At 34.9% G+C, this 21,846-nt stretch overlaps 1 protein-coding gene across 1 annotated transcript in view; it reads right to left on the bottom strand.

Moving 5' to 3' along the window:
* Positions 1–1,782: 1,782 nt before the first annotated feature.
* Positions 1,783–21,846, bottom strand: part of LOC148949264 (RING finger and SPRY domain-containing protein 1-like) — a 314,716-nt gene continuing 294,652 nt past the window's right edge. The window contains exon 9 of the mRNA XM_089092665.1: positions 1,783–2,025. Coding sequence (XP_088948791.1) covers positions 1,783–2,025 — 243 coding nt within the window. The remainder of the gene's footprint in view (positions 2,026–21,846) is intronic.

Raw genomic sequence — 21,846 nt, 5'->3', positions numbered from 1 at the left:
ATCTTCTGTTATTCCCCCTTTATGCCTCCACACATCGAAAAAGAGCACCAAATGCAGGCTACACTATTTTATTGTTATTTTCTAAATCACTAAAAATTTTATAAGCCGTAAAAATGACTGTTGGAAAATATAGACTATCTTTTACTTACTATGAATTTTCTTTGAGATCTGACAACCTCTTTTGGTAGCAACACAAATGAAAATTTGTGTTAAATTTTCATTAACACAATTTTCGTCTGTTCTTCCATGTAGAATAAAGGAATAACAGAATGATTTGATTCGTTCTATCTAGTTCTCGGTATGAAAATCTCTTGCAGCCAAATTACCCACTTAGAATACTAACCTACTTTCTGATATTTGTTTTAATATTAGTGGATTTAAAACAATCGAATATTATTTTTATAATTCACATTAAATTTTCATCGCTATTTTTTTTTCTTTTCAATCTATTACTATCAAATACGCAGAAATTAAATTTGCGAATATTTATTGATTTACTACTACCACCACTAACAACTCACTGCAACAATTTACTACTAACAATTTACTGATTTGCCATTCCAAAATATTGCATCAGTAGATTGCAGTGACTGCTTCACAAATTAATAGTTGTCATTTGAAAAGTTTTATTTGGGTATTAATTTTCAATATTTTGAATGAACCAAAATCAAAAGGATAAGTAGTGAAAAAAAATATCCTTTTAAAGTAGTAAACTTAATTGAAAGCCACAAATGTGTTTACCCTAAGAAGCTGTTTTTGTTTACTTTCAAAAGTGACTACTATTTCAATTTATTTTTGTTACTGTTGATATTATGGCAGCTTAAAAACATACGATTCGCAATTGTTTTCAGTAAAACACAAATGACACCAGTCTTAAGGAGGTTTGATGCTGCAGTAGCTCTACTCATATTTATGATAATTTTAGTTCATTTTAACCATTAATTTATTGTAAATTTCGATTTGAGTTTCATTTATTTAATCATGGTAATTTCTGTCTGCTTTAAGTTTGCTTTGATTATTCATTTTTGTTTGCTCGTATTGGGCTTACTCATTTATTCATAGTAATTTCTGTTCGTTTAAGTTTCTTGACCTAATCTCTACTCTTTTTAGGTTTTAACATCGTATTCGTGAATTTCTTAAAGCTTTTATACTTAAGAGCTAATGTTTTGGATTGAGATTTAAACTTTTGGTAAAAATTTGATTATTTAATGGGGATCTCCAGTCTACTGTAGTTTTTTTATGATAATTATTTAAATTATATTTACTTAAAATTTGGGGTGGGTTTTCTATCATAGAAATTGAACATCAGCATGATTTTTGGCCTTCTACTGGGCTGAAGCCATCCTGTGGACAGCCTAGAGCATAAATGGATATTACTCATCATTCTGTTAAGAGATTTCCTAATTTTCTCTTTTGTATAACTGCTAATGCTTTTTTAACAAATAAATGTCTAAGTCATTTCTAAAAGGCCTTCTGCATAGTCGTATTTAAGTTATATTGTCTCGCGTCTCTCGCGTCTTTAAAAACAATATTTTTCACATTTTATTTAAAGATCCTTTCTTTCGATGAAATCTTTGAATTATATTAACAGCAAACATTATTTCTGCAAAAAAGATTATACCCACTTGTATTATAATAAGATAATTATTAAACTCTTTTCCATTAAACTTTTTCTTCAGCAAAAAAAGTGTGTAGTTAAAATAACATCCAATTATTGTACGAACGTAACAAACAGCAACAAAACCCAGACTAAGGAAAATATACCCCCCCCCCCCTCCCAAGTTAATTGAGGTGCAGAAATCGAACGTACCTAGGCTTGTTGAAAAATTCTTTTTGCGGTCCTGTCCATTTTCCATTTAAAGCAAAATCTATCTCTTGGGATTCAAGGTCAAGTAAACAACCGACAATGTCTCCTGGCTTCCATGTATCCAGGCTATGACTTGCGGGAAGAGCATTATACCAAATTAGCCTACGAGATCCGTCAAAAGCAATTGAGTTTTCATCGTCACCAGTTCCATAGCCATCCTATTTGGAAAAAAGAAAAGTGACTTATAAAAATATGCATTTAGAGACTGGTTAGCTTAAAAATTACCCTGGTTATCGCAATTAACCAGTTTGGATAATATAAAAGAGCTAAGAATATCATAAATAAAAAACACTTTGTGCAGAATTGATATGCTTTTTAGCTGGATATATAGTATTGTTACATGGGTTTTCTAAGAGTTGACAAACATTTTTCATATTAACTGCTTATAGCTTGGCAAACATGATTAGAAAGAAATAAAAATAACTCGAATTTAGTTCGTTTGTTATTCGTCGGTTACCCACTCTGTCCAATTACATATCCGATTTCTGCCATGCACACAAGTTAACACAACGAATTTTGTAGGGACATTCTCAAAGCCAGTTGTTAATGTGGTGTTTATAAGCTAAACGTAGGTGATTTGGATTCCGGGTGAAATTGAATTCAGACGAGAGAAAATTAATTAGCAGGCTGTTTTCTGACGAACATCTATAGTTCAAAATTGGTAGCTTATGGAAGTTCAAATACTTAGATGTCTTGAGTTTTAGAAGACAGCATATCAAACTATTCCTTTTTTTCAGAACCTAAACAATGTTTTTGTTATAAAGCTCGTAAAATAATCCGGATTTTTAGCAGCAGCAACCCTTTTTGATTGTCATCACAGGAATAACTGTTGGTTCCAAAAATACACTTTTCTGCCAGGTTATCTTCACATGCATAGACTGTTGATGTCTAAAAATTACAAAATTACTTGGTGAGTCACTTATAATTTCTGATAGACTAAGTTCTGAACATGTATAATATTGAATTTCAAACACAAAGATGTCTTGAAATTAGATGGCAGCATTCCAAACCATTATCTTATTTAGCATCATTTCAAAAACAACTGTTGATTTAAAAAATTATCTCCTAGCCCTATATATACTTATCCGCATAGCTGTGTAGATTGTGGGTGTCTTTACGTTGTTTGGCAAGGCATTTATACTTTCTGACAGACATACAGAGCTCTGAATAGGTACCTCATGTAATTTTAAATGTACGGATGTCATGAATTTTGTAAAGTAGTTTATGTCAATATAATCTTGTTCGGAGCCGAAGTAATCGTTTTGCCGAAAAACAAAATTAATTTGAATCTAGTTTTTAGCATTAATGGTAAACTTTAATAGTTATTTCTAAAATAACTGCTGGTTCCAAAACTCTAATTGCTAAAATATATGTGATTGTCTGCTCAGCTGTAGCGCTTGGTGATGTGCAGTAAGCAGCTACAAGTCTCTATTTATTTTTCAACGATTTAATACTTAATACGGGTTATCTTGTATTTTCTCTAACCTGTTCTTTCTTTCTGAAGTTGGTTAGCGTGTCCCAATTTTTTTTTGCTCTCTGCTGTAGTTTGTAATTTCTTCCTCTGGTTTGTTAAGTTAGTGCCTTTTCATAATTTTTTTTATCTGTTTTCTTTTGCTTGTCTTCAGAAAGGTAGCTTAAAAGTTAAGTCGACAGGTTTTTATTTTGAAGGGCTATAAATTTAAATTGCGAAGGGCTAAAAGTTTAACTCTTTAATGTCATGTGGTTTTGACGATCAAGCCTTCTTCTCGCCTTATAAACCCGCAAACCCGTGAACAGAAAGATATTTGACTATTGTGGACTAGGCCATTAGATATTAGCATATATTCCACAAAATCAAACAAAACTCAAACAAAGCAAATAAAACTCATATGACCCAGTGGTATTTCACTAAAGACCCCTGGTTGATCAGGAGTGGTAATTTACATGAATCGAAAGTATTTATTATGGAAAAAATCTGCGACTTGGAAGGGAAATATATTTCACAGGTTTGTTTATTTTCGAAACTAGCTCTCTGACAAGCTTAAACTCCAGGAAAAATGAGTACTGAATTTTTTCATTTTGTATAGCTATTTATTATATATTACTACAACAACTACTAGTAACACCTCACTGCAGCACCAACCCGCCTGAGATCAACACAGCTACGGACGCTCCTCCTTCAATCCAACCTATTCAAAGCCTCCCTCTATGCACCCTCCCAGGAAGTTCCCATTTACCTCAAATCTTTCCTCGCAACATCCCCTCATCCCAACCAGAGACGAATTACTTTTTATTTACCCCTAGACAGTCCGCTGACGAGAACAATCTTTGGCAATTAGTCTAAGTCATCTTTCTTAGTCATCCACTTAGTCATCCTTCATCCACAGAACATGCCCTAGCCTTCTCAGCCTGTCTTTCATTATAGTCCTAGAAAGTGGGATTGAACCACCTTTTCGTACAGTCTACTGTTTGAGATACGACCAGTCAGTCGGGTACCAAAATCTGTAGGCAATTTCTCTGGAAAACAACTAGCAAATCTTCCAAACTTTTTTCAAACTGTGAAAAAACACCCTGGGCCTTGACTATTCTATTTTAACATCTTCACTTCATCCTACTTTTTTCCTAGTAATGCTACCTGGGTAAGTGAAGCTGTCCACTTGATAGATCTTCTCGTTATCCAGAATCATATTTTCGCCTTCACTTATTCCTAGCCTTAGCCACTTAGACTTCTTAACATTAATCTTCCAACTTATTTTTGCACTATGAACTCGCAAAACCTCTAAAAGTTCATCCATTTTGCTAACACCTTTTATCTATGATGCTTAAATCCTAGCCACTTAGTCTTCTTAACATTAATCTTCAAATTTATTTTTGCACTCTGAATTCGCAAAACCTCTTAAAGTTCATCCATTTTGCTAACACCTTTCATCTAGGATTCTTAAATCATCAGCATAATTTAAGTCAAGGAGTTTTACTTCTCCGTTTTATCTCGTGTTCTCCCATTGCCTTTGCTGCGCTCCTTAGGACAAAGTCTATCAAAATAATCCATATAAATGGGGATAGAACGCAACCCTGCTTAACTCCTTTAATGTGAAACCAGCTACTAGGCTAATTTCCTACCTTCACCGCAGTAATGTTATTCTTGTACATAGCACTATCAGTGCCGCACATAGCTCTTCTATCAGCTGAATTAAACGCTTGATCATAATCAATAAAAATGAGGACTAAAGGTGTTTGACGACTCAGGCACTTCTCATTTATTAATCTAAGATTGAAAATTTGGTCGACGCAACCTCTACCCTTCCTAAAACTACATTGTTTTTCTATTAAAATCTACTGCGTCTCAAAGTCTCAAAAGTACCATCATACTAAGTAATTTTCTATCCACAGAAACGAGGCTAATCCCTCTATAATTACCACACTCACTCTTACTACCTTTCTTATCGAGGGGTTTAATTAGTTTTCCTAAAATCGCTAAGCACTTCACCTTTTTCAAAAATCATACTCATAATCGTCAGTAGCTTATTTTTAATCTCATGACCACCATATTTAAGAAACTCACTCTCTAGGACGTTATTATTTTTTAATCCTTTTAGTACTGTCACTAATTCTTCCTCACAAAATAAGTCTTTCTCCACGTCTAAAGTGCCACAAAATTTTTCATTCTTTCCTATATTTTTGCTTGTAATTCTATCACGGTTTAACACATTCTCAAAATGTTCTACTCATCTCTCTTTAACTCTTTCTTTATCACTAATTGTGACCTCGTTCCTATCTTTAACTGGAACAAGTCCAGATTAACAGTTCCTTCTCAATTTATTAAAATTTCTATATTCCTTCTCAATTTCATTCTTTCCTATATTTTTTCCTGTAACTCTATCACGGTTTAGCATATTCTCAAAAAGTACTACTCATTTCTCTTTAACTCTTTCGTTATCACTAACTAAGGCCCAGTTCCTATCTTTAACTGGGACAAGTCCAGATTGACTATTCCTTCTCAATTTATTAACATGCTAGTACTATCATTTACTATTATGCCGTCTGGCTACATCTCCCAGATCTTCGGTAATTTCATCCATGGCCTCTACTTCAAACCCCCTTAGTCCATGTTTTGATGCTTTCTCCACTTTTTTTCACACCCCTCTTATTTTCATATGATATACCACTCAAATAATTCTTGTACAACCCTTTCCTCCTCTATTAAACACAAAGCATTATCACTAAAAATCCTAGCTGTGTTTTTTAACTTTCTACTCTAAGACACAATCAGCTACTTCACAAAGTATGTTCCTAAAACTATTCCATCAATTTTCTGCACTGTCGAATTTTAAATCCTCTAGTTTAGCATTCAACTGTTCCTGGATTCTCTCTAACTCTCATCCTGGAGTCTACCAACGTCATAGCTCCCCGGATGGAGTTACCCTTTCTAAATTCAGCTTTAAATTAACCCTAGACACTACTAGATAATGACCTTTAATTTTCAAATCAATAACCACACTTTTATACGCCCTGGTTATATATAAACATATATGTATATATACTAACTATTTTCTTAAAACTATTCCATTAATTTTCTGCACTGTCAAATTTCAAAATATTCTAGTTTAGTATTCAACTGTTCCTGGATTCTCTCAAACTCTCATCCTGGAGTCTACCAACGTCATAGCTCCCCGGATGGAGTTACCCTTTCTAAATACAGCTTTAAATTGACCCTAGACACTACTAGATAATGATCTTTAATTTATATATATATATATATATATATATATATATATATATTTGTGCAGTGTACTGTGCAACATTCAACAATAACATGTCTGATAATGCTTGCAAAGTGGTTTTTACCCAATGGTATGATTCAAAGAGCAATATTGGACTTCCATTGTTGCCATGAACTCACGCCACAGTAAAATTAAAAAATTCGAGTTTTCAATTTTCCCCTCAATTAAGCAGACTACAAGAAATTTCCCTCTTTCAAGGTTAATTTTCTAAAAGTCTTTGTGCTCATGAAGCCTCTTGTGTGGGCCAGCTCTGTCTAATGAGGTCTTCGGAAACTTATTTAAAATTTGCTATGATTTCCCATTATTAAAACGATCGATCCATCTACCTATTGTTCTTTAATAAGATTGTCAGTATTTGCTGTTATCATTTCCTTTTTGAAGCTTTGTATCTTAGATGAATTTCTAAAATCAATTCTTTTTCAATGATGACTCTGAAACGTTATTAATGCCATCAAAGGAAAGAAATATAGCACTAAATTTACATTAAAGAAGGTCGGTTTATTGAACGTATTTCTTGAATATCTGTAGAATTGATTTGCAAAGCGACATGGTTCGGTTTCAAATAGGACGATAGCAGGATACAGAGACGGGCATAAAATTGAAAATAATAAAAGACACAACTCGAAGGATTCTTCTAGACAAAAATAATTTCTTTAAAAATGGTCTGATTTCCAATATTGTGATGCAAATGTTAAGAATAAAACATAAAAACGTCACCACTTCTGTTCCTATAATTTCTGCAACACTAATAAACTTTCCTGGAAATCGGACATTTTTTGCTGACACGAATGGCTGTACCAAAATTTTCACTTGACAGCATACTGGCCTCACTTGGGCCAAAAGTCTTGTTTTGTGGAAAAAAATACGGATAGAATAGGCGATTCTCAGTGTCAAATACTATTTTGTTGCTCAATAAAGGTACTACAGCTTTAAATTTCCGTTCGAATCAACTCCCTCAATACATTCTAGAAATTACTATGATATAATGGTTGAATTATTACTAAGGCATTTTTGGGCACTCTAACATACAGACAAAAGATTCCCCCAATAGAAGCTGTAGTTGAAAGTACAAACTTTTGCTTAACACGTAGGCTACATGATACGTTTTGTTTTAGAGCCAGCATGTTGCAACTTTGCACCATACTATAGATGAGTGACTCAAATAACCGTAAAATACTAGCTTTGGACAAATTGAAACACCACACAGGTAACGTGTCTGCTCAAAAGGATCATCTGATCGTTTCATAAACCCATTCTCTGAAGTTTAAATGCCATATAGTCTCAGAGCCACCAAATATCGAGAGAGCAGATTCAAAATCTATAAAGTAAGAAGGGAGAACGTATTTTTGGCCCCAGTACCCTGTTGTGGGCTCTCCAGTTATAGAGACTAATGACTCCTTCCATATAATTGTGGTTAAAATTGGAAGTCAAAATTCTAAACTGTCAAATATCGAAATAGCATGTTAAAACATGCTATTTTGTTCGCGATACCCATGTTACATTTTTAGTGTCCACATTTTTCATTTCATTTTTTTGTGTTGTACACAAAATTAATCCTGGCACAGCGTATACCATGACTTTGGTATGCTATTATGTACCAGACAACAACTATTTTTGCCTGAATAGGGCAAACAGTTAATAAATATAAAATATAAAAGTAAATATAACAAAAAAAAAATAAGAATAAGATAGCCAAGTGATCAATAAGTATCAAAAACTTTTGTGACGTCTGTCACTTTTCAAGCACAGACTGGCACATTATGCCAGTGTTTAATTACTAGACACATCATGACATAGAGCATAAGTCTATATAGCGTGGACTTGCCAAAGATTGCCAATTTCTGGGCAGCACTTAATTCTGTTTCTTAATTTCCATATATCTTAATATAAGTGCTTCTTAAACAAGTATACCCCTAAGCCCTGTCCGTAAACAAATCTTGAAATTAACACAGTTCTACTTTAACCCTGAAATCAAGGAAAACAGAAAATATAGCTACAAAATTAGATCCCTGAGAAATTAAACTTTTGTTTCATACAAAAGAAAACTTTAAGTTTACACTTTTTTAGCATATGACGTGAAAAGACTTAGTGGAATATTTCAGGGCTTCAAATTCGAAAATTTTTGCTCCAATTTATTTTCCGAAAAACTGTCGAGGCATGTGCTCCAACTTGAACCTAACCAACCATAAAAAGAATGTTAAGGTCGGACCATAGAGAAAGAAAGATTTTACTTATAAAAAAAAACTTAAAAAGTTAACTCTACTCGTAAACTTTAAAATTAAATACCTTTCATTAATGCTTATTTCTGGAAAGACAAATAACCCCACCTTTCAAAAATTTGGTTGGATTTAAAACCCCCTTTGTGAAATTTTGTGTTAATTAAAAAAAAAAAAACGAATGTGTTCGGATTTTTTATCGTGTGGGAAATCTTTAGACAGTAAGTGTTCGTTCTTTTTACTGGCAAAAAACATACCAAACTAGAAAAAATCAGAACGAATTCGATTTTTTTTATTGACTCAAAATTTCACAATAGAGGTTTTAAAACCAATCAAATTTTTGAAAGGCGGGTTTATTGGTCTCTCCAGAAATAAGCAATAATGTAATTTTTAGAAAAAAATACGTAGCAGGTGTAAACAAATGAAATTTAAGCACAGTATTAATCTTGGAATCGTAGGAGAGTAATATCTTTTCTTCTCTTTCCTTAAACCTACAGGGATCTAGTTTTTCTCATCTCAAACAAATAATATAATTTTTTTCCACGAGCAATTTGGTAATCCTCACAGTCGAGAATGTTTTCTAATTGATTTTATTAGAAGAAGAACGTCAGCTGCCCGTATATCCACTGGAATCCAAGGGAATGAAAACAAAGTATAACAGATAAAGCCCCAACTCTTTGGATTAAAAATTATTAGGAACCAAGGGTTTTCTCCTTCGGGAAATCTTTGGAACACTGCCTGTCGAAACAAATGGAAACAAATGAACACTTTCTTGGCTTCTGTCATGACAACACTGCAAATTCAATAGCCTGATTAAATTGATAACTAGGTTTGACATATATAAAACTTATAGATAATAAATACAGTTTACCCCGATTACAAAGCTTTCACAACTAAAGAAAAAAAAAATAATGTATAAATATGAATGAGGTTATTTAAAGATTACTAAGGCACGGAGAGAATTAGAAAAATCCCTGGAGGAGGACAAATTTTGGGAAGTATCGCATTTTGTTTCTATGGTGAGTAGAATAAAATCATTTTTCAGAAAAGGTAAGAAAAATCCTAGGGCTATGACAAATGCAGTTGAAAAAAAAAAAAAAATTTTTAACAGGAGTTTCACTGGATGTCTGCAGGGGAAGCAAAGGGAAACAAAGGGTTTAGTCTAGACAATTCTCTTTCGGACGTCAAATCTTTATGATTTTTGTCCTTTAGTATTTTGACCTGCATGGTTTTAAATTGGGTTTTCCAGGTGTCAAGTTCATACGCTATAAACCAAGCGAAAAAATAAAAGTGACAATGTAGGAGTGTTTCAAACAGTTCGTGGTCACGAACTGTAAGTAAGGGGCGACCCGGCTCAATAGTAGCCAAAACTCTAAAAAACGGAATTTTTATACCAATAGATATATCAAAAGAATATTTTCAATAGCCTATATAAATTTCATTAAGTTTAATCTTACCCATCAAAGATAACCAGCCTGAGAAAATTTTCCTGATTTTCAAAAAAAGTAGAAAACAGCCCCTAAAAGTCAAGTGATGTCAATTAAAATAACACCATCCGATTCAGCGTATCAGAGAACCATACTGCAAGGTTTCAAGCACCTATTTACAAAAAATTTGTTTTTTTTTGTCAGAAGAAAGATCACGGGTCCGTTTTTATTTGTGTGTTTGTTTTCTTTTTTAGGAGTGATCGTATCGACCAAGTGGTCCTAGAATATTGGGAGAGGACTCACTCAAACGGAAATTAAAAGTTCTAGTGACCGAACAAACTAGAGGGCATCTAGGCCCCCTCCCCGCCCCTTTTTTCCCGAAATCGTCCCATCAAAATTTTTAGATTGCAATATTGTTTATCATAGTTGAAAGACCCAATAACTATGATTTTGGGTATGACAAGACCCCCCCCCTCCCACAGCTCCAGGGGAAAGGTCTTTAAGTTATAAAATTTTCCCATTGTTTGCGCATAGTATTTGTTATTGGGATGTAGGCATACATTTTCGTGTGGGGGGGGGGGAGACAAAATTTCAAAAGTTTTTTTCTACGGGAGAATCTGCCATGGGGAGGGAGTTTTCCAAGGAGTGAACTTGTCAGGGGAAATTATACACAGCAGGAATTTGCCAGAATTCTTATACAAAATTCTTTTTATATGTCTTGCTTTCTCTTTTCCGTCTCAATTTTATGCGGAGAGTGGTTAAGAGTAATTCTCCAGGGTAAATTTTCACCGGGATTGAATTGTCTAGAGGATATTTTCGTGGGGAGTGATTTTTTCCGTGGAGTTGGGGACAGATTTCCTGGCATTATTTAAAAAACGATCAGAAATTAAATTAAAAAAACAAGTCTTTTCAACTGAAAGTAAGGAGCAACATTATACAATAAAACGAACAGAAATTATTCCGTATATGAAGGGGTTTGCCTCCTCCTCAACACCTCACTCCATACGCTGAAGTTTAAATTTTCTCCCAATTCTTTAAAAACGACTTCTGAAACACTATGTTCGTTTAATTTGAACAACGAGAAGTTTTTTTTTCAAAATTACTAACAAACTTTAGCGTAAAGAGCGAGGTGTTGACGAGGAGACAACCCCCTTCATATACGGAATAATTTCTCTTCATTTTACGGTTTAATGTTGCTTCTTACTTTCGGATGAAAAAAATTGTTTTTTTTATTTAATTTATGAAGAAGCAATATTGCAATTTATTCCAAACACCCTTTGTACACCCAGTCACTCTCACAGCCCTACATGGCATCAGACCAACATTTCAAGAAAGGCATTTTCAGAAGAACGATTTTAGCTCCACACAATGTACCTTTGATAGTAAATTTGATCCTTACAGCACGGGGGAAGGGCGAAGAAAACTTTCCATCGAAAATTGCAATTTTAGCCACATAATTGCTTCAAAATACCAGTACACGGGCTGCAGATGTTGTACACAGCCTATTAAAAGCATGAGCTTCATACACACAATTTAGTTAAGGGTGTGCTATGCCTTGTCGAAATCACGATAATGCAAGGGTTTTAGTATGCATAATCGCAGATGCCATGAGTTCTCCATTCCTCCAGCTTCAAAACTACAGGCATATTCCCCCAGCTTCTTAACTACAGGCATGTTGCAGATTTTTCGTCCCATGAAAATTTTGGGATCCATTTGAGAATGGTCTTAAATGATAGGATCACTGTCATAAACCAAAAAACGATGAATACTTATTTCACGGATTGGGTATGTGTCTGCATAACTGGAGAACCTATAATAGGTCAAGAAATCCCTCGACCCTTCTTCAGCTTCATGTTACAGACCTTGCAAGATCTATTCTGATATACACCTCGGGGATCTTTAGAGAGCATAATTGAAGAGTCTAGAGTGGACTTATGACTTAAGCCCTCATGCTACTACGCAACCACACAAATGTGAATACGTTGGACCTCTTTCGACTCGTGGATATTTAGGAATCGTGGAAGATAGTCTTAAGTGATCAAGCAAGTGTCCTAAGCCAAAAGGCAATAAGTAGGCAGCGATAAGTACACGCTTAATGCTTGATTTCCAATTAAGTGGGTCTGTTTCCAACAAAAGGGTTGTCAAATTCACCAATTGAATAGGAATCAAAACTTATTTTGACTGTATAGAATTCAAATTGTATAGAATTGTATGGAAATCGGTGAGCAATGGATCAAGTAGGAAGAGGCTGAGAAACAGCCCAAGGCTAGCGAAATGTGGGTGGGGCGTGTCTTTCAGAAAAAATATTCAAGTTATTTTCCATGACGTATAGAAATTACAGAATATGCATTAATTTAAATAGAGCCATTCCTAGTACCGGAAATTCGTAGACACAGTGTCAAAACGACATTTTGAGAAAATTCAAACATGTGGTTCTTAGGGTAAATTCGTGGCCAGTGTGGCTAAACTTTATATTCCGACAGTATTAACCCATACACCTTAGCCGAGCTCGTGGCTAATATGGCTAAACTTTATGTTCCGACAATATTAACCCATATGCCTAAGACGGGTGTGAGAATGGAAATGGAACCTGCTGGAACCAAAAAGAGATTCAGTCTCCTAGTCACCACCCTAAGTGCCTTGAGAAGTACAAAAAGGTACGAAAGTCCAACATAGTATTAAAAGACCAAAAGAGAAGGGTGTGGACTCTAAGCTGTAGCATCTTAGTTTAAAGCTAGTATAAAGAAAAATAGCACTAGTTTTATAGAATTCACTCGCTACATAGTTTGTAACACAGAGAAGTCTTTGACTTTTTTTTATTAGGGCTTTGGTTCTTTTCCCTGCCCCTTAGGAATTTTAATGCGCATTCAATTTGACAACCAGTCGAACACACAACGATAGCTAGTACTCCAAAACCATTATAGTATTTCAAAAATTTATTGCGCAAAATTTTCAAAACAAAAAATCATGGACACAAATAGTCAACTGCAGTTTATTAATAGTTGCTTGATTGATCTCAGCTGAGTTCTCAGTTTAGTTCTCAGCTCAGTAGTGGGGTCTTTCATTACAAAAACCTCTGGCTGACTATTTATTTGTATCCCATTTTTTTGTGATGATCATGATGAAAATCAGCGCTGATTTTGTAAATTGGCGCCGAAAACTAGAAAATTCCTCAAGCTCAAATCGACCTCAATTTCTTTCAAAATCGGAACTGATTTGGAAATCAGTTCCCGAAATCAGCTACGTGTGCCCAACCCTTTATTGGTGATTCGACATCAGTAGAAGATACAACAAAAAAGTGTACTTTTCTATATTGACATCAGCGACTTGAATACCTAGTCGTCCTGCGATGATAAAGCGACCACTATCTGCCGGGTCTCTGTTCCCCACATTTCTAATTTACAATCCAACAAAGACTTGTACTTAGCACTTCAGTCATCAAACGAAACGTGCACGAAGAAGTCGCACCAAACAGGTCAAATCGCAGATAAAACAAGCAAAACGTTTTGCCAACCCGTTTTTGCTTCAAAAGGTGAACAAATTTGGTGTTTTCGTGTTGCTATATATTTATTTTCTCGATTCTGTCTTGGTACTCTGTCCAATACATCTTAGTCAATATATTTCTCCAAATGGCCAATTATTTCTTTTATAAGCATAAATGCGAATGCATTTTTAAGATTAGGTGTGTTTTGCATTATTCCAAAAAGACCCTAAGAATTTTAAGATATGGTAAGAGAGTTTTGGCATATGATGATACATATATTAATATAATATTAACACGTGTAGTGACAGATTAATTTGAACTAAGATATTAAAATTATTCGCATTATCTAATTGCCAGAAAGGCTCAGATTTTCATGTTTCATGCCCTTCAACCGTGGAAATACCGAAGGTACTACGTAAATAGGCATGCTACAAGCTGAAATCAGACAGGCTTTCAGTCTAAGTTTGAGTGTAAGGATGTGCAAAAATTTCGGGTTTAGTATTTACCAACACTGATGTCTCAGTCTCTTCACATCCCTATTGTCCATATTTGTAAATAAACTTGAAAGTTCTAAACCTGGTTTAAAACATTTGTTAAAAGGAAGTTTTCATAAAATATTATTCTATAAACTAAGCTTTTTTTTCAAGCAAAGACAGATATAGAACCTTTCTTAACAGAAACTTACAAGTAGCGAAGGGATAGGGGTAGAAACCTTAAATAATCTCCCGGGGCCTTTTACCAGCTACATGGGTAATGTCCCCTCTTTTGAAAAAAAAAAATCAGACTTTATACTTTCACTTGTAAGCTTAAAGGCTAGAAAATTTTTAAGAAGAAAATGGTATTGAACCCTTACAAGTAGCTTGATCTCCTTGCCTAACCAAAGGATTTTCATTATTCCACCAGTATTATCTCAACTTCAAAAAAAAGAATAAAAAAAATGAATAAAGGCGATACAAAGCCCATAGAACAAAACCTACGTCAGCTTCATAAAACCAGACACTTAAACCAAAAACGAAGAACTTAAAAAGAAAAGAAAGATGATTCAAAAACCCCTACACGGTTAAAAAACTTCGTCTCCATCCAAGGTCAATTTATTATTTTCAATTTATTGAAATAAAAACAAGATGAAACATAACACCAATAATAATATGGATCCTGGAAGCGAACTTGTTGAGGACCATAACAACAAAAAATTGAAAATGAACAAGAGAGAAAAAAAAGAGAAAAAAAAAACAGAAAAAAAAGAGAAAACACGGGTAAATTAAAGCAAATTTATTATAAAAATTTATAAATTTATAAGATCAAAGTTTAGTAACATTGTTATACAGCGTGCGAAAACTTATGGATAGCTCGATACTGGAGGGTATCATATTCCTTTGAAGTATAGATTTATAAATGGGGGATCGCTGGGCGGAGCTAGAGACACACTTGGGGACAATAAAGGAACGGTTGGATGAACGGAGACATAGGCCTTCAGAATTATTCCAATTAAAATAAGATAACAATTGGGGAGAAAGGTTTTTATAGTAAGCAGAGTATGCAAGGGATAAATTTAATTTTTTAATAATTTGTTCCAAAGGAATAATACCAAAATCGGAGAACAAGTCCTGAGTGGGATATAGTCGGGGCAGCCGAAAAACTGCTTTGATGGCACGGTTCTGGGCAGTTTTTAATTTATTGGTAACTGAAGGATAAGTGTTGCCCAAACAGATCCACACTATGAGATATATGGCTAAATGAAAAAGCAATAAAGGGTGCCAAGGATATCTGGGGGAAGAAAATTATGCACACGATTAATCATACTTACCAGTCGGAGAATTATTGCTCTGATGCAGAACACATAAGCCGCAAATGATAGAGAGTAGCCTATGTGTACACCAAGACTTCGACCTGCGGGAGGAGATTGGTGGAATATTTTAGGCCAAGTGCTTGCTGAGCTTCATTTTTTTGTAAGGGGTTCGAAATAATACAACCTGACTTTTCTTGCTGTTAATGGTCATGCAGTTAACGAGAGACCATTCCTGTGCTCTATTCAGAAGAATTTGAGCAGAGGTGACGACGGATGGTAAATTAGGGCCGGTGATGAAAAAGTTGGTATCGTCAGCAAAAAGTACTGGGTGCACTGATGGACCCAGGCCTGTAACCAAATCATTAATATAAAGGAGAAAAAGTATTGGACCAAGAACAGAGCCCTGCGGGACGCACCTTCGGACAGGTAGGGAATGCGAGGTCATGCCGCTCAGACTCACACTCTGTACTCTACCAGAGAGATAGGAGCCGAACCATGAGAAAGGAATTCCACTAATCCCTATGTTCTTGAGTTTACTTAGTAAAATACTGTGATCAACCATGTCCAAGGCCTTAGAAAAATCCAGAAATAAACCAATTACAGTATTTTTATGGTCAAGTTGGGAACATATTAACTGTGTAGCGTATATTAGTGCACGAGCAGTTTAAAGTTTGGAACGGAAGCCATATTGATTAAAACAAATCAACGACTCTGAACTCTGAAGGATTAATCCCACATGAAAAGGGAGAAAGACGTTGGAAATAATTCTCTCGAGCACTTTGGATATAACCTGGAGAAGTGTCATTGGATGATACTTACTTATTTCAGGTTGATCGACTTTCTTGTGAATGAGGATAGAAATTACTGACCTAAATATTTCTGGGAAGACTCCATAAGTAAAAGACAAGTGATCTGTGTTCTCAATGGGTAGATAAATACAGTAAGATGCGGTCCTAAGATGCTTATTACTTATCCCAAGGAAGTCAGGTGTACTACTATTAGAGAGAGATTCGATAACTTGAAGCACCTCATTACTATCAGTTGGAGAGAAAAATATGGATCTGGGATTCTTGCTAGGGTGTACTGACTCGGAGGGGGAACAGGAGTTAGCATTTGGAATATTGGTGAAATAATTATTAAAAGCATCCGGTACTGAAATTGGGTCAATTAATCTGCCACTGATGTCCTTAAGGTTAATAGGTATAGATCTTGAATTCCTTTTTTTTTGAAAGAATTTCATTTATTGTTGACCAAATTTTTTGCAAGTTCGCTTTGCAGTGAGTGATTTTTGAATAATAATAATTTTTTTCTGCTTCACGGATGAGTTTGGTATATAAGTTTTTGTAATTTGTATAATTAGTTAGGTCAATAACGCTACTGGTTTTTCAAGCTATCTTATATAGGTCATTTTTACAGTATGAAGAGATTATCAGGCTATTGGACATCCAGGGGTGTATATAGGTAGTTTTTCGGTTTGATTTACAGACTGGAAAGGTTGAACTGATAAGATCACTCAGTCCCTGTGTAAAAACATTTGTGACTGAATTAACATCCTGACAATCCAAAACCTTTGACCAGTCAAATGATTTCAAACGATCCGTGAACCGGTTCATATTCACAATATTATATATTCTATTAGACGAAGGGGTATTAGTTCTAGGTTGTTTAGTAGTTGGTTGGAAGGGTAGGGAAAGATGGATTGGAAAGTGGTCTGACAGGTCAGAGAATATTATTTTGGAGGACAGGTGGTTTCCCAGGGAAGTGGATACAAAAATGTTATCAATTACAGTAGCGGTAGACCTCATAGGATCAACTCTAGTATGAAAAAGGATTGTTGGAAGAAGACCACTTGAGGTAAATGTTTCAAAGAAGGTATCACAATCGCTATTACTGCTAACATTTAGTAAATTACAATTGAAGTCCCCAAAAACTATTGCCTTCTTTTGTGGTAAATTAATAAAACTAGAAAAGTCATCAAAAAGATTATGAGATGAGATATGAGATATACATTTATTAAAAAAGAAAACAAACACTATTCGCCTTTCGCCTGCCAAGAAAGACAATAAGCTTGAAAGGGCAAGCGAGGTTATCACTCTCTGCTAATTAAAATAACATTCATACCTTGATACTCAACACACAATAAAATTATAGTATGAATGAATAAATGAAAAAATGTATAAAGAGTAAGAGAACCTCCGTAGATAGAAAAAAAAAGAAAAAAGAAAAAAGGACCACTAACTAATAGAAATACATTAAAGATAATGACAACCCGGAGTGAACCTAACACAAAATTCACTCAATTGATAAGATAAACTTATTTGCCCTTGACTAGAAAGCCTGAAGACTAGGCGCATTTTTCACACACTCGGGCAATATATTCCAAACATGGGGACCATAATGGCGAATCACAAAAGATGCCCGAGTGGTGCTCCTAAACTCATGAGTTAAGTCATCAGCTTTTCTTGCATTATGATCATGAAGGTCTCTATTAAAAGTAAAAATATTTTCAAAAGCAGGGGTGAGCAGCAGATTCAAATATTTATACGAGAAAATCGCGACATGGTAATCTCGAATTTGGGATACTTCCATTAACTTATTCTTTTTAAAATGCTCATGAGCAGGAACCTCATCAGAATCTTCAAATTCAGATAATAATTTTACAGCTCTATTCTGAAGTTTTTGTACTCTTTTGAAACATGTAACAAAATTACTTGCCCATATAGAGCATCCGTAGTTAATATATGGGTAAAATATAGAAAAATAAATCATTTTCAGGATCTTTTTTGGGACTAGATTTTTAATTCTTTGCATCACCCCAAGGCCTCTGCTTAATTTTTCAGCTATTTCACTTGAATGGTTTTTCCACGACAGGTTTTCATCAAATAAAAACCCCAAATACTTCGTTGTTGCTACTCTCTTTATCACATTTTCTTGAACCGTGATATGGTCATTTCCAGCACTAGAAGAAAGTCTAGAAAATATCATGAAAAAAGTTTTAGAAAAGTTTCGGGTTAACATATTTTGCTGAGAAAAAGTTAGAAATTCAGAAACTGCATTATGAATTTTATTACATAAAACATCAAGTAAAGGCGCTGCCAGAAAGAGCAAATTGTCATCTGCAAACAGGATGACACCAGCCTCTGACAGGTAGTGTTTCACTCGATCAATGAAAATAACGAAAAGTAGAGGTCCCAAGATTGACCCTTGTGTGACCCCACACTCTACTTTCTTTTTGAAGATAAAGATGACCCATTCTGAACTATCTGATACCGACTGTGTAGATACGATGAAAACCACTCCAGACTTGAACCCTTCACCCCAATCGAGTCAAGAGCTTGAATAAGCTCTGAGTGGTCCACCGTATCGAACGCTTTTTTCATATCCAAAAACCCAGCTGCAGGTATGAGACCAGCTTCAAATGCATCACTAATCCAATCAACCAATTTCAGAACTGCTATATCCGTAGATAGCCCTTTTCTGAACCCAAATTGATTTTCCATTAGAATTTTATTCTTTTCAATATAATAACTTAACTGGGCATGTACCACTTTCTCATACAACTTAGAGAAAAATGGGAGAATAGATATAGGTCTTCGATTCGATGGGTCATCTTTTTTCCCTCCTTTATGAAGAGGAATCACTCTTGCAATCTTTAGTGCTTCGGGGAAGACTCCAAGATCTAAAGAAAGGTTAATGAGGTGCGTCAACACAGGTAAGACACTCGTTTTTGCGGCCTTTATGAGTTTCAGGGAAAACTCGTCCATCCCGCTAGAGCTTGACTTCATCGTACCCAAGAATCGTGCCACTTCCCGTTCCGAATACCTTGCAAACTCAAAGGAATTCTGACTTACAGGCTGTCTTTTAATGACAGATCCAAAACTCGCAGATGTGTGTAGTTTAGCCCGCGCTTGATCGCAAAGTCTGTTTCCTTCATTTGCAAAATAACCACACAGAAATTCAGATATGTCTTGAGAATCAGTAAGACGACCTCCTGCTGTCTCCATGACTCTCACCTCCTCCTTACTCTGAAATTTACCCAAAAGTTTATTTATTGTTTTCCATGTATTTTTCATATTCCCTTGATTTTCATGAAATTCATTTTGAAAATAAAGTTTCTGAGCATTCCGTTTTACTGAATTTAAAATATTCCAAAATCTTTTGAATTTTATAAAATTATCATCTGAATGATCCTTTAAATAATTCACGTAAAGTTTGTTTTTCTGCTTTATTGAAACTAGAATAGCTTTTGATATCCATGGTTTGTTAGGAAAATTTCTATTAGTGTTTATTCTTCGCAAGGGACATGTTTCATTCATTACATTCTTCACTATCTCACTGAATAGGTCATATGCAGTATTTGGACACTTTTCCTTTATTACACTCGAGAAATTTGTTTCATCCATCATAATTGCAAAACTCTTTAGGTTTTTATTATTCATTTCACGGTAAAACGAAGTTCTTTCATTTTGTTTATTTTCCTTTGACTGATTTAGCTTTATTTTACTTATTAAAAGAAGGTGATCCGAGCCGTCGGACACGATCACATCTGCTTGGGATCTTTCAAGCAATCCACCATTAAAGAAAAAATTATCAATTAAAGATGCCGAGAGATGCGAAATCCGAGTTGGAATAGTCACAAGAAGAAAACTATCATGTGACACCATCATATTAACAAAATCTAAGCTATTCGCTCTTTTTAGTAAATCTATATTAAAATTTCCCATCATAAAATTGTTTTTATTTTCATTATTAATTTTATCTAACAATGGTTCAAATTCATCAAGAAAAAAACTAATATCACATGACGGTTTTTTGTAAATTAATCCCAAAATCAAGTTCCTTTCCCCTTCATTTTTTATTTCAATGAAAAGTGTTTCGATCCTACCTTCAAGCCACAGGGAAAGGTCATCCCTAACCCAATATTGGGTACCTTCATTAATCAAAAGGCCTAGACCGTCCCGCTCCATGGTTGTCCGTTCTCTTCGCTCGCAAATATATCCTGGGACAGAAAAATCCCATGGCGGTGACTTGCTAGAAACAAATGTCTCACAAAGGCCAACAATACACGGTTTCTTTTCTAGCGAACTTAAAATCTCACATAAAGAAGAATATGCCGTTCTTAGACCTTGACAATTCCAGAAAACGATCGCTCTTTCTGCACTCTCAGGATTTGAATACTCATAAAGATTATTCGGATTCACATAATTACTTGGGCGACAATTCAACGAAAAATTATCTATGCATTCATCATCCCCCGCAAATGTGTCATGAGCTTGGCTTCCAAGAATAAACCGTTTTTTTTCGAATTCATTCAAAGGGTCATAATATATATTCGCACTCATTGAAGAGGGTAATTACCTTTACAACAAAAAAACATACTGATAGGCAGAAAGAAGAAGGAAAAAAAAAGTTACCGAAAAATTGCCTATAAAATAAAAAAGGGAAAACAAGCATACAAGTAATTCAACAACACAATTTACAAAACACAAAATTATATGGTCAGATTCGGCAGACGAACCACTTTAGCCATGGCTCGAATTTTACGGATCTCTCCCACCGAGTTTTTTCCAAAAATTGTCCTGTTATTCGACCAAACATTTCTGTTTCCAAGCTTACTCTTAGCCAAGTCAAGAATCTGTTTCTTTTTTGATGTTAGGTACTCGGTGACAAAAATTCCCGACCGAGCAAGCTTTGACTTACATGAAAACACTTTTCTTGCAATTTCAGCAGATTTGAACGTAACCAACACAGGCAAAGGACGCTTTTTTGCATTTACAATGGTGTCCGAATCAGTATAATTTGCTCGAAATTTAAATACAGAAACTATTGCGGTCGAAGAAAAATCAGAAATTTGCATTTTATCTGTAATCACTTTCAATACACACTTAGAGATGGGAAGACCCCCACTGTGGTCAACACCATGAAATACGAGCTGATTCAGTCGTTTTTCCTGCTCTATATCATCAAGACGGGCTTCAAGCTGTTCAACCCTATTTTCCAGGGCTAGGTTTGCGTTTTGAAGAGCCCGCAGTTTGTTTTCAATCTCATCAAACTTAGCCGAATACTGAACGAGTATAGAGTCGTGAATATGAGAAAAGATAGAGTTAACCATATCCGCACTATTTGACATTACAACTTTTTTTCAAACTTATTTTTCAATATCATTCCGGATACTGGATTTAAGTGTGTCCAAGTCCGATAAAAACAGAGTTTACTGAATTCACCGATGTATTTGGTAAACTCGAACCAGTAATCTCAAGATGCTTATGAGGAAAATCAGCTAATTCCGCAAAAGCGTTCGCA

This window comes from Artemia sp. Qi Xiang Cuo, chromosome 8, assembly GCF_049724085.1.
Source record: "Artemia sp. Qi Xiang Cuo chromosome 8, ASM4972408v1, whole genome shotgun sequence".
In the NCBI taxonomy this organism is placed as follows: domain Eukaryota; kingdom Metazoa; phylum Arthropoda; class Branchiopoda; order Anostraca; family Artemiidae; genus Artemia; species Artemia sp. Qi Xiang Cuo.
The sequence above is the reverse complement of the archived record's forward strand: the minus strand, read 5'-3'. Positions and strand labels throughout refer to the sequence as shown.